This window comes from Scophthalmus maximus, chromosome 8, assembly GCF_022379125.1.
Source record: "Scophthalmus maximus strain ysfricsl-2021 chromosome 8, ASM2237912v1, whole genome shotgun sequence".
NCBI classification, from domain to species: domain Eukaryota; kingdom Metazoa; phylum Chordata; class Actinopteri; order Pleuronectiformes; family Scophthalmidae; genus Scophthalmus; species Scophthalmus maximus.
Window position 1 is genome coordinate 8,888,027 of NC_061522.1, and position 16,003 is coordinate 8,904,029.

At 45.9% G+C, this 16,003-nt stretch overlaps 2 protein-coding genes across 8 annotated transcripts in view; one reads left to right on the forward strand and one right to left on the reverse strand.

The window, feature by feature from the left end:
• The window catches only part of lef1 (lymphoid enhancer-binding factor 1), a 91,196-nt gene extending 81,395 nt beyond the window's left edge, over positions 1–9,801 (forward strand). For all 7 annotated transcript variants that reach the window (XM_035635932.2, XM_035635929.2, XM_035635931.2 and 4 more), the window contains 2 exons: positions 265–306; positions 7,850–9,801. In XM_035635932.2, the coding sequence (XP_035491825.1) occupies positions 265–299 (35 nt within the window). In that variant the 3' untranslated portion in view covers positions 300–306; positions 7,850–9,801. The remainder of the gene's footprint in view (positions 1–264; positions 307–7,849) is intronic.
• A 376-nt stretch (positions 9,802–10,177) lies between these two features.
• Positions 10,178–14,929, reverse strand: hadh (hydroxyacyl-CoA dehydrogenase). Its single transcript, XM_035635936.2, has 8 exons — positions 14,741–14,929; positions 12,735–12,863; positions 12,485–12,642; positions 12,109–12,235; positions 11,868–11,957; positions 11,703–11,775; positions 11,469–11,585; positions 10,178–10,508 (listed from the first exon to the last, which is right to left on the reverse strand). Exons 1-8 carry the CDS (start codon positions 14,855–14,857, stop codon positions 10,390–10,392), a joined length of 930 nt encoding a protein of 309 aa, XP_035491829.2. The 5' UTR covers positions 14,858–14,929; the 3' UTR covers positions 10,178–10,389.
• Between the last annotated feature and the right edge of the window lie 1,074 nt (positions 14,930–16,003).

The following is a 16,003-nucleotide window of genomic DNA, read 5'->3' on the forward strand; positions in this document are numbered from 1 at the left end:
ATTAGTCTGTCCATTCTATACGACTACTTAACAATTCTGGGCTTTGCATTACTTGTTTGCTTGGTACACTACAGTATGTCTTTCTGCTGACCTCGTTTAGCTGCGCTTCTGAGCTTCCTCTCGGCACTGCGAGTGTAATCCATCGAGAATTACATCTTAAGTCAAATGTCAGTACTCTGTGTAGGCCAAATGGACGGTAAAGATCTATGCCGTCCGGAAACCTCCAATTATTTTATTTTTAAAAAAGATGCAATTTTTGTGCAGGTACAGGCCAGAGAATGAAAACGGCGTACATCTGAGAATATGGTAAGCAACCCCTCTATCCCCTTCCTGTCTGCTCCAGTTCAGTAAATGTCAAGTCTTTTTTAAACTGCTCAACACTGACTTGAGAGTATGTACTCACAGACTAATCCTAAAAAGGTCCACCCTATCCTCGCCATAGTCATTGTGTCAGTGGTGCTCAGGCCTGAAGAGGGATTGTGTGTGCTCAATGGCCTCCGCACAATAGGCATTGGATTTTCTGCGCGTGTGTGTGTGTGTGTGTATGCAAACGTGCACGTGTATGTATGTTAAACCGGTCGATTCAATGTTTTTTTTGTGTGTTCAGCACTGGTTGGATGAAAGGTCAGATGTTGTGACAGCAGTTTATGGCTTCATTTTCTTCCACCATGTGTCAGAGGAAAATGTCTAAATGCAAAAAAAGGTTTGTTTGAAAGAAAAAATATTGCTTAATAAATCAGATGGCTCATCCACTCAGTGTTTTCTAAATAATACATCTGAAAACAGTTTTTTAAGCCCAGGACATTTTTTCTTCTTGCCGCTAGTGGAGGCTAACATGTCAGCTGAGCCCCATGTGGACGACATGTGTTGTCTCTCTCTCTGCATCTTTGTGCAGCAGGACGGGACTCAGCAGCTCGTTTGGCAGGAGTTTAATGAGATGCTATACCTTAACAAGATTTCATGGTATCTGGGGTTTCAGGGTGTCTATAATGCTTCCATCACAAAGGCACGGCTGTAGTGGGGGGGGGTTTTTTCACGTGTGAAAGATATGTTGAGATATATTGATTTATATGACATGTCAAACCCTCTCCGAACTGTCACCTGTCCCTCTTTTGTTAAAAGGATTAACTTTTCCCTGATGCGTGGCAAAGGCAAGTCTATTTTCCGTCTTTCAATCTTACCCTCTCTGGATCTTTTGCCTTCCATCTATCTCCTTCCCTTCCCTCTCCCTCCCAGTGAGTCTGGTAGCATCCTGTTATTCCGCTCCCTCTCGGCGGCAGAAGAAAAAAAAGCCAGGCAGATGTGACAAATCTGGTCTTAAGTCGAAATCGCCCCAGCCAGACAAAGGTTTTCCACTTGATCGATTCCTGACCCAGTGGCTCTCTCTGAACCCAAAATTGGTCGGGCGGCTTTTCTTTTATTATTTTTTTCCTTCCCAGCCACTGCCAGTTTTCAAAGCGCAGAGGCAGCGAGCGAGCGCTAAAAAGCACTTTATCTCTGATCCAATAATTAGCAGCGCCTAGCCGCAGCGGGATGGACACCCTCGCTGATTCTCAGTGACAGCCTTAAACTAATATGCATAATACCAAGGATACTGCCACAATTCCCCAAGCCCTAAATTTATGCAGATCCCAAAGAGCTGGATTGAGGTTAGCTCGGCGTAGACGCCAAAAAACATCTTTAAATGAACTCGTTTGTCTATTTCTTTTCATCTGCCCCAGCCTCCACCCCATCTGTCACTTGTTAATGAGTTAATTCTTCGGACACAATATGAACACCTTCATGTGCTGTGGTTCAAACACGGTGAACCATTTGCCCCATTCAATTTTATTTTTAGCACTTGCACAGTCGCGATGAAGAATGTCCAGCATAACAAAACAAAAATGCGTCATTCTAGATTTTTTTTTTACGAAGGGACAATTGACCCAAAACATTTTCATATTAACATATTTTATGGCTTCTGCTGAGTTTTTCTGCCTGTGAGGCAGACCAGGAGTCGCGTCGTGGAGCAGTGTTTTTATGGCTCGACATTGGTTCTCTTTGTTATCTCTAGCATGTCAAACACTGGGCCGCCACACAGCTGGCTCTCACCACAGTGGAGCAGCACTCTGAGAAGTCATTACTCTGACGTTGGCAAATTAGGGTTTCTGTCTCTTCCCCTCATCACTCCATGCCCCGGCCACCTTTTACTCACCCTAACTCTTAAAAAAGTGCACTTACACTCCTTTCCTCACTGTTTCTGCGCATTTCTTCATTTAGTTTCTCCTTCTCTCGTTTCCTCTTGCACTGTTGGCCTTTTGTCTGACTAAGCCCGCCGATTCACAGCTTTTGAGATGGTTATCTGGCCCGAGATACATACATGCCCTCCAGGCTTTTCTCCCATTGCAGCCCCTACACATTAATGTCACGCAGGGAAACACTCCTAACAAAGGTGGCTATTTAATTTTTGCTGGTGGGGGCCAGGGAGTTGCTAACACTTGGACACAGCCATAAAGCTGCATGAGTCATCTTGCTGCGACTCTTATGAAGGTGCTCTTTTGTTGACATGCAAAACGAGGGTCTTTACAAGTCCGTAATGTCCCATATGCTTGTGCAAGAGTTCCTGTTTTATTCAGGATATATTGGCTTAAAAAAAACCAAATCATACTTAATAAGTGCATCAAGGGTCATTTTCTAACCACATCGTCCTGGACTATAAACATGAAAGAGAAGTGTGGCATGCAGGAGCTTTGGTGGCCACTCTCTCTCCGACGTGCCCCGTCTCTGCTCCCTCTGATGTGTGCAGCCAGAAGTCAGCTGTCAAAAGACTTTGATGAGCGAGGAGGACGGAGAGAGGAGGGAGGGAGGGAGTGAGGGAGTGTGTAAGGGGGAAAAGGGAGAGCAGAAAAAAAGGGCCAGAAGAAAATCCCTCATTCTCGAGAGTTCTGAGTTCACTCAACTGCCATTCATCGTTCCAGTCTCCATCCCTTATTTATTTCCCCTTTCCCTCTATTTGTTGCCTCTCGCCGTCTCTCCCTCAGACCCTCATCACTCTCTGCACATTTCTCTCACACACACGTGAGCAGCCAGCCACACACTCCAGCTGCAATTAGGCAAGATTCACGTCTGCCTCCATTTCCCGAGTCGTTTCAATTTGGCACTGAGCCTCCAGGCCACTGCGGCACAGCCCAGTGGCTCCACACCCTCCCTTATTAGTGACCTGGGATAATTGAGGAAGGAATACGGATCGCGAAAGAAAAAAGAAAGACTTTGGGTCTCGCTCTGAGGAGTTGTTGCATGAGATGAGAGGATGTTTTTCAAAATTGTACTTCACCCACTGCCCCAAAAAAGAGGAAAAATAATAGTTCTGGGCAGGAAGTGGCCATTTGGGCTTAAGTCAGAGGAACGCCCCGGCTAAAGTTACTGTGGGGAGGATTTAGAATTGGAAAGGTTCACCTCCACAGTCCTCCCGTTCCCCCACTCCCCTGACCTCCACAAAGATTACTCTGTGATGAAAAACAAGCCTCTCAGCACTTAGTGCACGGACGTCCAGGGGGAGGCAGTGTGTCAGACTCAATGTAACGTAAGTATGCGTAGGTGGTTTTGGCCTAAAAGAACAAATCTTTATCTCTGACAAGGTTGTCTCATCCCGGCCTGGCAACACTTTTGCGAAGAAGAGGTTTAACCCCTCTTAAACGTCTGTGTTTACACGTGAGAAAATCAAGCTAAAGGGCTCCCATTGTTTAGACTGGGGCTAGAAATTTGTTTTGATTGAGTCATGGGCCTATTGTGTTGTGGTTTGGCCAGCTGCAGTAACAGTATGAGGGTCCAGTCTCTCAGCCCTTTTTGTGATGTCTTCTTCACTTCCTCCCTTTCTCTCTCCGTTTGCCCCAACCCACCCCCCTTCCTCGACCTCACCCCTGTGGCTCCTTGAGGCATTGCAAGCCCGTTGTGGATGAGGGCGGAGATGCGTGGCCTTGCAAAATGCTTCCCTCGTGAGATTCTTATCTCCTGAATGAAAGGGCCCCCAGGTAGCACGGGGCGCAGACAGGAAGAGAACTGTGGGTCCGAAGGAAGCCGTGTTTATTTTTATTTTTTAACTCTCGTCAAGTCTGGCAATTGTTAAAGGCGGCGAAAACCTCAAACCCGGGCTCATTTTCATCTCTCACTCTTCTCTTTTCTGCCACTTTACCCCTCTCCTTCGCGGCTCCTCCTTTTCCTGCTCCTCTGCCCTGTGCTGATGGTGAATATGAGCGGCGGCGGCGGAGGCCTTTGAAGTGAGACCACAGCAGAGGCAGCAGTCATTGTGTAGGCCCTTTGAATGCCCCCCCCCCATCCCCCAGCCTGCAGCGGCTCAGACTGAGCTGTGCGGGGGCACACGGCCAGACTTCAGCTGCCCGGGCCCCCAGCGATGCCGCCTCTGATGTGGGCAGAGACTCCCACTACCTCCCCCTTCCTCCCACACCCTCCTGTGCTCCCCTTGTCTCACCCACACATGCCTGAGGTTTGGGGTTTTTGGTGACTCCCCCCTCCCCTCTCCCGTTTTGACCACAACGAGTCCCCACCCTTCCCTTACGCTCCAATATTTAAGTCTTTCCTCCTCTTTCTCTTCCCCCCTTTTCAGTTTAAGCCCCTCCTGACTGACTTGTTAGTTTCTGATATCCCCGGTTGAAAAGATCCAACACCCCCTGAGCCTGACTTTTGATTGGAGGTGAAACATTTCAAAGCCTTTTTTTAAGCGGAAATGTCTTTTATGTTGAATGTCTCAGAGCTACGAAAGTGCTGACAGTGCAGAGCATTTTGTTTAAGACATCGCTTTCTCTCCCAGGTGCTTTTTAAAAAATTTTATTGCCCTTCCTTTTTTTACTTTCCCTTTGTGTCTTTAAGAGAAGCACTTCCACAGTTTTTATAGAGAGGATGCTGCTTTACAAAGGTGTCAGCAAAGTAAGCTTTGCAATCCAGACTAAAGTCAATGCCAAGACTTGTCACCACACCAGACTCTAATCGGAAGGTGTAGAAATGTCCTTACTAGTACTTGTGATCTGTTAAGCTGCTTTCAGACACTGAAGTCCCAACATTTTTCCTGAAATGTTCCAGTGGGGCTTCATGTGAGAACCCAAGTGTCAAGTGTTGCTCTGGACTGTTTCAAGAAATTGTCTTGTTTCAAAAATTGTCCCGATTTGAAGGGGTTCTTTCCTCTCTGAAAGAAGTGCAAAGAACGACACCGGAGGCTTTTCCCTCTTCTCTCGATTGGCTTCAGCAATTGTGAGAAGACGGTGATGGACAGATTCATCACCTGCCAAGTCATTTTTTAAAGCCTTCCCAAATGTTGTGGGTGAACCAGCCATCTGGTGCATCAGGTTAAAGAAAATAAGTTGTAATAAACAGGAATCACCCCTTCAAATCAGGTCTTCCTTCACTTGCTCTCCTCTCCATTCTCCCATCACTCTTTCCTTCTCGTCTTCTCTGCCATGGTAAACGTCTGCTGCCCAGCCTGTGCTGGAGACACCTCTCTCCACTTGGCTTATTTTTAGAGTAATTTGTCAGCGGTGTTTTCCTTTTTAATGGCACCAAAAGAAACCCCAGAGCTCCGTGCAGGGAATGAGGGAAGGAGCGGAGGAGGAGGCGGGTGGGTTGGTGGGTTTGGAGGTTAAGGGGCTCTAAGGCAGGCGGGCCCCAGCTGTGGGCTCTTTGATTTGGCCGGGGAGGTGAAAGCGGCGATTGAGACGCGGGGCTGTGCCAGTTATCTTAACCTCCCACACTTCAAAAGCTGGGCTAGAGCTTGTCCGACTGCTTCCCCTTTCCCCTCCCTCCCTCCCTCCCTCCCTCCCTCCCGTCCCGTCGAGGGAAAGGAATTGGGGGAGAGAGACGGGGGGAGACTAAACCTTTGCTGGCTGTCTGAACAGAGGAGCGTTTCATTTCCTGCAGAAAGGAAAAAAAAGAAAAACCTGCAGCCGGCATTCCTTAGCACTAATGTAGAGAGAGAGGGAGGAGATGGAGGGAGGTGAGGGAAGAGGAGAGGAGGGGTCAAGTTGCTCCTGAATCCCAGTGTTTGTGTCGACTGGACCTTGTGAAGCGCTGGCCTGTTGCCCCCTACAACCAACTCCACGCAAGCACACATCCCTGCTGTTACCACCTACCCTTTAAAAAAAAAAAATTAAGTTACACACACACACACACACACACACACACATACATTTCTCGCCCGCAGGCCTCTTCCCCAGGCAGGAAGTCCAGCGCTTTTCATGTCTGTGGTTGGGGTTGGGGGGGGGGAGCTCCCCAGGAAACAGGGTGCAGCGGCGGGCGTGCGGGCCTGCTTTGAGATCCTGGGATGAAAAGAGGGAGCGCGGCGGCGGAGGTAAATAAAAGCGACAGGGGCTCTCTCTCTCTCTCTCTCTCTCTCTCTCTCTCTCTCTCTCTCTCTCTCTCTCTCTCTCTCGGAGCACAGTGTTCCTTTCGGTCTCCGCTCTGTGCCGCTCAGGGTCAGCTCTCCTCTGTCCTGTTCCCTTTTATCCACATGTGGTAAAGCAGTCTGCAGGATGGTGTGTGTGTGTGTGTGTGTGTGTGTGTGTGTGTGTGTGTGTGTGTGTGTGTGTGTGTGTGTGTGTGTGTGTGTGTGTGTGTGTGTGTGTGTGTGTGTGTGTGTGTGTGTGTGTGTGTGTGTGTGTGTGTGTGTGTGTGTGTGTGTGTGTGTGTGTGTGTGTGTGTGTGAGTGAGTGAGAGTTTTGAGTGTTAAGATGCAGCGAGCAGCAGGGCTCAGCTGACTCCTCTCCCACAATAACACACTCTTGGCTTTGCCACAAGGGAGAGGCAAACTAATACCGTTGCTTTTTCCCTTTTTTCGCCTTCACAAAACATCCATCTTTTTGAGTCGCAGGAGGCAGCGGCCGTGCACCTCGGTCTCTGCCGCTCCACTTTGATCACAGATTCTATTTGATGCCGCTCTGATCTAAAATAACTCTCCCTGGCTTGTCAATAACCTGAGCTAGCTCTGTTTTGTTAGCTCGAGCCCTGGATAACGAGAGGGGTAAAGGAACACTTTTGCTGCCTGACAAACAAGTTCCCTGTCAGGGGAAAGAGACCTGTGAAGTGGATTGAGTAGTCCGGTTACTTTTTTTTTAACGCCATAGCGTCAACCTGCGCCTGAACCACATTGGTCCAGATAATTACCAACAATAATCCCATTAACTCTTATTAGTGTTAACCAGCGGGCTCGACGTGATGGTCCTCCTGTGTGCGGGGAGTATTTGTTCGTCTTGTTTTCCTGTCGCCCACCTGCACCCGGCAGCGTAAATGTCAACCAGAAGCTGCCCCACGATTGGGTGCTCTCCCCGAGAGAGACGGAGGAGGAATGAGTCGGTCGGTCGGTCAGGGGAGGGCACAGACCAGCGCAGCATTGCCAGCTGGGTCACGGCAGCCCCCCGCGTTAGACTAGATCAAAGCCAGACCGGCCCACATCCTGCCACTGACCTTTAACCCCTCTGTAGTTCAGCGCTCAGCCCCCAACACTGGCTTTTCTTTCAATCAGCTGTAACACTGAGGGAAAAAAAGAAGGAAAAAAAACCTAATGATTGATCGTGTTGATGGTTACGATTGTAATTTGTCCGTCCCTGAAGACGGGAGCATGCCTGCATGGCGAGACACTCTCGAGTCACTCCGAGTCATCTCCATGTGTCTGGTTCTGGTTAATGTGACGTGAATGTGACCTGGGTGTTTTTAGCTGTTGGTTTTTTTGCGTGTGTTTTCAATCTCTGCAGATTTTTCCCTCTGTGTACAGATGCAAGTTACTTCACAGCTAGTGCAGTTGATTAAACCACTTTTTCTTTTGTTCCCCGTCTTTGTTCTTGTTTTTCTTTTCATTTTTCGTCAGGAGGAAAACGGAACAGTTTCTCCACATGCAAAGCGAAGGCAGCAGCAGCTACGGGCCCTCTTCTAGAGATGGAGGCCTGTTAGATTCCATGAAGACCCTTAAATCTCCAAAACTGAAGCCTCCAGTTCTCAGAGGACCCCCTCCTCCCCTCCTGCCCTCCTCCTACCCCAACTCACCCTACTCCCATCCCTTCAACACAGTCAGATGCCACCACTTCACTGTTTGACAATACTCCCTTCCTGAAGGCGCCTGCTGTCGACACTGAACTGAACTGAACAAGACAATCATGATTAAGTAGTTGCACCCTCACGAAAACCCACATTCTCGCACGGAAAACATCAAATTGACGTCTGTTTTTGTCCTTTTACAAATCAAGCTTTACTGCGACCCAAGGCACTGCACTGAAAAACAGCAGCGATGTCGACGTGCACACAAACGTCTCGCCGCACTGCCCGACCCCCCCACACACCTGTCTCTAAGTTATTGTAACTTATTTGTCACCCCTGTTCATTTGTATAGTTTGATAGGCCGACCTTCACTCCCTCACCACCACCCCCCACTCAAACACACTCTTTTCTCTCTCTCACTGGATTTTTGAGACCATTTGGGGTTTCACCCGACCAAACACCTCTTTGTAGACTGCACTAAGGAAGATGGAGGGATCTCATCTCGTCTAAGAATCGTCCTCAAGACGCCATTTTAGTTTGTCGCTGACCAGTTGGTGCAAAAAAGGATCAACTATTGATTTGCTTTCTCATTTTAGACAGAATTTTATTTTATTTTGAATGCTTTTTTGGTTTTGTTTTTTGTATCTTGAACCCTTGTTTCAATTTCTTGGTGTATATTTTAGTGATTTATTTTTTTTTTTTAATATTTTTTTTTTTTTATAAAGTGGTATATATGAAAATAAGCTTTGGACACAGGAAAGCCATTTTTCTTGTTGAAGCGTCTTGCAGAAAATTAAAAAACTTAAGGCTTCTTTTGATAACTATTTGTAACAAATAGTGACCTCGAGTCTTGCTCAGATGTAAAATAATGCTCAGTACGTGTACTTTTTAAATCTGTCAGGATATGTCAATTTTCTTGGTATTTTTGCAGGCAACATTAGGACAAAGGCGAGAGTGATGGCTCAGAGGCCTATATTTTATTGTTCTAAAACATGACAAATGAAGCAGATATATATATTTACCCCAGCACTTGGCAGTCTTTCTTTTATTGCAATGGACCTTTGTCTTTTCTCTCTGGTAGCTAATAGTGTGTCTTTAGCCATGTTGTTTATTCCATGCAAGCATCTCTGTAACATTTTGATTTTAATGCTCTATTTTAGTATTACTTGATGAATTCCTCTTTTTTTAAATTTTATTATCATATTCTGGGTCACTGTCATCTTGGAATAGCATTTTGCTTCCCAAGTGGTCATATTTGAACTGTTTCAACATTTTTTGGGTCGTTTTTTGTTTTGTTTTTTTAAAGAAAAATAAAAAAAGGCACCATTGGCTCATGTGATCACTCGTGTGGTGGAAAGACCGGAGCTAGAAAGTGCCAGATGTAACAGTTTGTGTCTTTCTTGGAGATGAGAATTATCCACAGGCAGTAGTGTTACTAGTGCTTCAAAAAAACACACCACACTCAGTGCAATGATAATGAAAAGAAGCCCACTGTCTGATTTAAAATTTTTAAATCTTACAATGAGGTAACAGTGATCCCAGCGTACAAACTGTTAAACTACAAGAAATATCAAGGTAACAATAAAATGACGTAAACATTTTTGATTAGCAAGCCAAGATCAGAGATTTGCATTTACAACCAAATCTGAATAGGCTCTTGAACGTCCCCCCATATCAAGGGAAACAGCGCCACCTTGTGTTGCCGTTGGGTTTTGAAGAAACCAGGTGTTAAAGGCTAAACATGACCTTGTGTGTGAAATGCTTTAAATAAAACCTGACAAATGACGAGGCAATTTTATTTTCAAAGCCCCAAAACATTAATCAGAGCACATAAAAAAATGTGACACCCTCAATCCTCCATTTGAAAGAAGAAACTAACCAAATCCCTCTAGACACTGGCAGAGGTTGCAGTAATAAAATTTCCACAAGTGTGGTTCTCTTATCTTTTCTGCAGTTGGATGTTTGTATTGTGCAGAATGACGTGTGTGTGCAGTTTGAACTATAAAAAAAAGGCGGTTTTCAAATCCATCTGCTGAGGGGGATCGTAGATAAAGAGGCATTCACGTTTGACGTGAAGCATAAATGTCAGCTTGATCTTCTGATCGTGATTCAGCAAAACGGTCGACACATTTCACTTCTACAAAGGCAACAAAACACCTAGTATTTGAAAAATCAATTTTTTATTTAGTTACATGTAATCTCTTCACAAACATCACGATGTTGTTCAGTGGACTTGTCGGGACAGAAGTTCACCTTTAGCGTAGAGAAGGCACTTTTTCTACTGGCGGTTCTCGTTAGTCCCTGTTGGAGAGCTCACTCTCTACAGTTTGGACTCGTACCTCCACACAAAACTAGCAACGCTGCAAAACCTTTTCACTTGTACTTGTAGAATCCTTCTCCTGTCTTTTTGCCATATTTGCCCTCTGCGACCAACTTGTTCACCATTTCACTCGGGGCAAACAGGGGGTTGTCAGGATCCTTTTCATTCCAACCTAAGAAGAAACAAAAACAAGAAAAAAAAGTTTCACTTAAGTTTATTCAAATTAGCTTTATTCATTCTTCCTAATAGTGGCGACAACCAGAGACTGTCACTGTATTGTAGTGCTCATATTATGGTTTTTGAGGTTATTTCATCCATGTGAAAGGCTAAAGTCTGAAGCAATGGGAGTTCGGCTCTCCCACAGACAACACCGCTCCTGAAACGCCACGTTTGAATTCCTGTTTCCCCCCCCCCCCCAGTAAAGTGACTGTTTTTCAAACGTGCACTGAAGTCCGTACATTTTCCTGAACTTTTCCGAGGGGCTGTAAGTGAGAATACAAATGTTGCACCGCGCATGTTTCTGAACTTTTCCAGCCAGCCCTCTAGAAAAATTCTGGGAAATGTCCAAGTGAGCCCATGTGAGAAAACAGCAGGAAAATCGCCAGAAGATTCCCGGCGAGCGAGTGGGCGCTCGACCCAGGTCCCAGCCCTCGCCTGAATATTCCGAAAATTTTCCAGCTGTTGTGAACGCGTCTGACTTTGACAATGTCCTGCCACGTTCTTCACGTGAACAGAAGCTTCGGAAAAAGGTCTGGAACCAATTTTCCAGAGTTCGCATCTGAAAATAGCTCAAGTAACATGTAACACGCCTGCCTGCCAGCCAGTTTGTCTCGAGGTTGGTATGGCAGAGCTGATGTCACTGTTACCGTAGCAACAGCTGGGTTTACAGCTGATCAGGAAGCCTCTGGGTAAAGGGGGGTGTGACATGTCTGACATGCTCTGAGCGATTGACCGATCACAAAGGAGCGGGGCAGCCGACCAAGAGCTAAAACGGAGCGTTTCAGACAGAGGGTGGAAAGATGAGCGTGTAAACGTATTCTAGTTGTCACGAGAACAAACGTGTGAACCTGTAAATGGCCAAAACATTGACATTTTGAATTAAAAGTTATATCCACACCCACAGTTCACTCACCATCCATGATGAATTTCATAGTGTCTAGTCCCACATAGTCCGAGAGCTCAAAGGGCCCCATGGGATAGCCAGCACCAAGTTTCATGGCAATATCGATGTCTTCTTTGGATCCATGACCTGAGGAAGAAAACAAAAACAAAAACAAAAAAAAATAAGAAAACAAACTAGAGCCCTGATATCTGATGCCTAGATTATTTAATCGTCTCTATCTGTCACTAACGCAGGTATACAAACCTCTCTCGTGCAGCCGGATGGCCTCCACTATGTAAGGAACAAGCAGGCGGTTCACAATGAATCCAGGCGTATCCTGAGTAAAGAGATGTTGGAAGCTGCTGAGTGGGCAAATATACATTCTGTAAGAGACAACAGCCCCGACGACACCGGGGCAGCCGATCTCACCTTGCAGGACACGGGGGTTTTCCCGAGCATTTTGCTGAAGTTCAGGAGGGAATCGAACGTCTCTTGGCTTGTTGCCGAGGTTCCGATGACCTGTGGGAGATGAACATTCTGATTGTTACCGCCATCAGACACCTGTTTAATGACTTTGGATGTAACAATGTTAGATTTCTTCACCGTCTCTGTTAAATACCCAAACAAAATAAATGAAAAACAAACACAGAATTGAATCTGGGGGCCTCACCTCGACAAGCTTCATCATGGGGACGGGGTTGAAGAAGTGAAGGCCGCCGAACCGGTCCAGCCTGTTGGTGGAGCTGGCGATGTCAGAGATGGGCAGGGAGGAAGTGTTGCTGGCAAAGATTGTGTGTCTAAAAGACACCATGCATAAAAAAAATAGATAGTAAGTGACACATTATAGCAATATACATGCCCCCCCCCCCCTATTTGAAAATTAATATCATTCAAAGTTTTTTGACTTGAAACGAATCCAGAAAAAAAATGGTAATCGACTGTAGATTCTGGTTGGTATGCAATCCACTTGCACAGTCCTGATGCTACACTGTGTGATCTAACATTAATAGCGAAACCATAAAACAAGAGACAGGGACAAAGCTTACGCTGGTGCCAGCTTGTCAAGCCCACTGAAGAGATCCTGTTTGATTTTTAGATTTTCCACAATGGCCTCCAACACGAGGTCCGCGCCCTGAGCGGCAGATCCGGCATCTGTCGAGGTCGACACGTTCTGCAGGACCTTCTGGACGAACTCCTCGCCCGCCTGGAGACAAACCCCAAAAAACAACATTGTCCCTGAATCGCAGAAAATTCGTCACCCCATTGCTGAGCTGGACGATGCAACTTGATTCTCACCTCCGGCTTGTCAGCAAACTTCTTCTTGACCACTCTTTTGAGGCTCCCTTCGATTCCCTTGACGGCCTTTTTCAGGATGTCGTCAGAAGTGTCCACCAGTGTCACCGAGTGGCCGGTGGACGCAGCAACCTTCAGGAAACAAATTAATTCACAATAAGTAAAAAAAGAAAAAACACTAGGTGGAGGAGAAATGTGTGGTGATGGAGCAGCTTGATGATAAATCTTAGAACCCCCCCCAAAAAAGGATTACACACAACTTAGAACAACTACCCTGATTTTCTTTTGTATAATAATCGTATACTGTCAGACTGTAAACTTTTATAACACATGGTATGTAATTGGACATCTCACATTTTCGGGTTTACAAAGACCAAACATGGACAGCGACACCTTGTGGCAAAATGGGCATCTTACAAAAATGTTCCAGCTGAATCCTTCATGAGTCTTGTGTTGTTACATTAAACCACAAGGAAACTCTTCCTATATGGGATCAACCTAAAACACACACAGCCGGAGTCATACTGAAGCAACGTCAGAGACGAGAACGACATGGAGTCCTGAAACAGACAATGTGGTCACACACGGACCCTGGGTTAAGGTCAAGGGGTGAGGTGGAATTGTCCTTCCTATCTACTAATCTACTATTCCTTGACCTCAGTGGAAAACGTCATGAGGTCAAGGAAAGGTGTAAAGGAGAACTGATAGGAATTAAGGGAAAAGCCTTCAGCGCTGCTCAGAGAATTCCGACTCGACTTTCACTGTACTACGTCATCGTGCAACGGCGGATGTTATTGACGTGCGTCTGCCAGGGTGAAACTACTAATTTCCGAAGATGAACTACAAGAGACGCAGCGGCTCTATCCAGCATGTTTCAGTGTGTTTTACCACCGTGTGACATGAGATGTAAATGATTCATATGTAACAGTCACTAATATGATGACGTGCGTCTCTTCTGGGTCATAATATTCATACTCTTCTTCTACTTCGGATTAAATCATTTACGTTTACGCACAGCTCTTATCAAGGCTGCTGATTTAGGCCAATTTGACAATTCGCCCCCGTTAAATTGGCTAAGGAAGTTTCCTAAATCTTGAAAAAGACCCGGAAGTATTTGATCAGCAGCCTCGATAAGAGCTGTTTGGATTCTCTAAATGCATAAGAAAGGAGCTTCAATGCTTCCTCTCCCCATCTCCTGTAGCACAGGGTTCACTGGAGCTTCCTATGCGAAAGGAAGGGCGATATAGACGCCCCACAATTCATTGCGGCAGCGATATTTAACGTGACGCGCCAGCACCAACGTAAACGATTCAAGTATAAGGAAAGTTCGAATATGACCCAGAAGAGACGCACGTCGTCGTGTCAGTCACTGTTACATATGAATCGTTTACTTCTGATGTCACACGATGCATGATGGATGGAGTTAGGGTTAGTTTATTGTAGTTCATCTTCGGAAATGTGTAGTTTCCCCACGGCAGACGCACGTCAACAACATGCGCCGTCGCGTGATGACGTCGTGTGTTAAAGGTCGAGTCGGATTCTCTGAGCTGCGCTGCCGGCTTTTCCTAAGTGCTACCAGTCCTCCTTTGCACAATTCCTGGACCTCGTGACGTTTTCCACTGAGTGAAGGAAAAGTAGATTGGAAGGACCTCAGCAGGGAGTCGGCCTGGGTTCACACGAAGATACGGGAACACCGAGATCACCGGGGGGAACCGTGCGAAGTTCGCCAGGATGCTCGGAAGAACCCACCTGTCAAGTGACCAGAGGAGAACTTGTGTAGATTTGCGGTCAAACCATGGCCACACAGTTTGCAATAAGTTAAGAGATAGATACATGAATAAAAACTATAAAATGGCATCATGCTTTACTTATGGTGCATTAAACTTGCGCACAGCGCTGCACCCACATGTCCAGCAGCGGCTCTGGTGTCAGCTGGCATAGTTACCATGAAGCTAACTGCTAGCTGCGAGGCTATAAAGCACAACCCCGGAAGTCGTTTGGTCGCTCACCTGTGCGACCCCCGCGCCCATCTGTCCACCGCCAATGATCATCACGTGCTTGATCACGACATGTCTGGCCGCCGAGGTCAACAGACCCCTGCAGACGTGGTGGGTGAAGAAAGCCATGGTGCGGGGAGCTGCTCGGGACAGGAGAGGATCCGGTGTTGTGACGCCCCTCCGCCCCTCGCTGGTGAGGGTTAGGGCTATTGGTGCATTCGCGTGCTGTCTGGATAATCAGAAGAAAAGAGGTTCCCAACTGAGAACATTCACGTGAACGCCACCTAACGGCGGAAAGAATCATTGCCCTGTTGCCAACACCACAGTCTCTGTGGGCCCCCCGCAGCTATGATGCTGATTGATTTATGTTACAGTGTGTGTTCTAAAAGTATCTAGCCAGCTCACTCCTAAAAGTTATGATTAGCTAGCTAGCAATAGCAGCTGTGTCGATCTTAGCTAGTTAGCTGCTAGCTAGTTGTGAACCTTTCTTTTGGTTTGTTTTTAATCTCTTTCTTTTCATCTGACATGACGAAGTCACTGGTCAGCAGATTAGCTGACAGATTCTCATGCTGAGTCGTGATGGGCGGACTAAACCTTTTTGCTTCTTGTGTGAGAGGTAAGAGGGCCCTCAGAGAACCTCCACTATTTAAAACATAAAATAAGAGTTGAGTCTCGTAACCAATGTTTTCCGACAATTTGTTATACATGTTATGACGCTAATTACGTAGAAAACACTATTTCCAGGCTTTGAATTTTTTAAAAATATATATATATATATATATATATATATATATATATGCCATTTCACATCACATCATTCATTATTTCTTTTCTATTCTTAATTATTATGCAAACAGTGGGAGGGAGGTGTCAACACATAAGCTATAAATACAAAACAAAACAAATTTTGTTGACACTGTCCATGTTTTTTTTTCTCATTTCAACTTCAAACCATATGAACACGTTGAAATCAGAACAACTATTTCACACGTAGGGGAAAGAAACTGGACCTTCCGAGACGCACGTGAATGCAGCTTCACGTTACGGTAGAGGGGAAACGTATAACCCCGGTCACTGAAGGGGGGGGGTCGACCGTCACGTGGTCATGAGGACACTTGCGCGACCTTTAACACACATACACCGGAGTTAAGTATCAACCGAGGACAATAAATAAACAGAGGTTAGTCAAGGACAAGTCTTATAGTTATATAGGAAGTTAGTTAAAAAATGCATTTTAAACATTGCTCAATAAGATAACTTTTACGGAACTAAAAT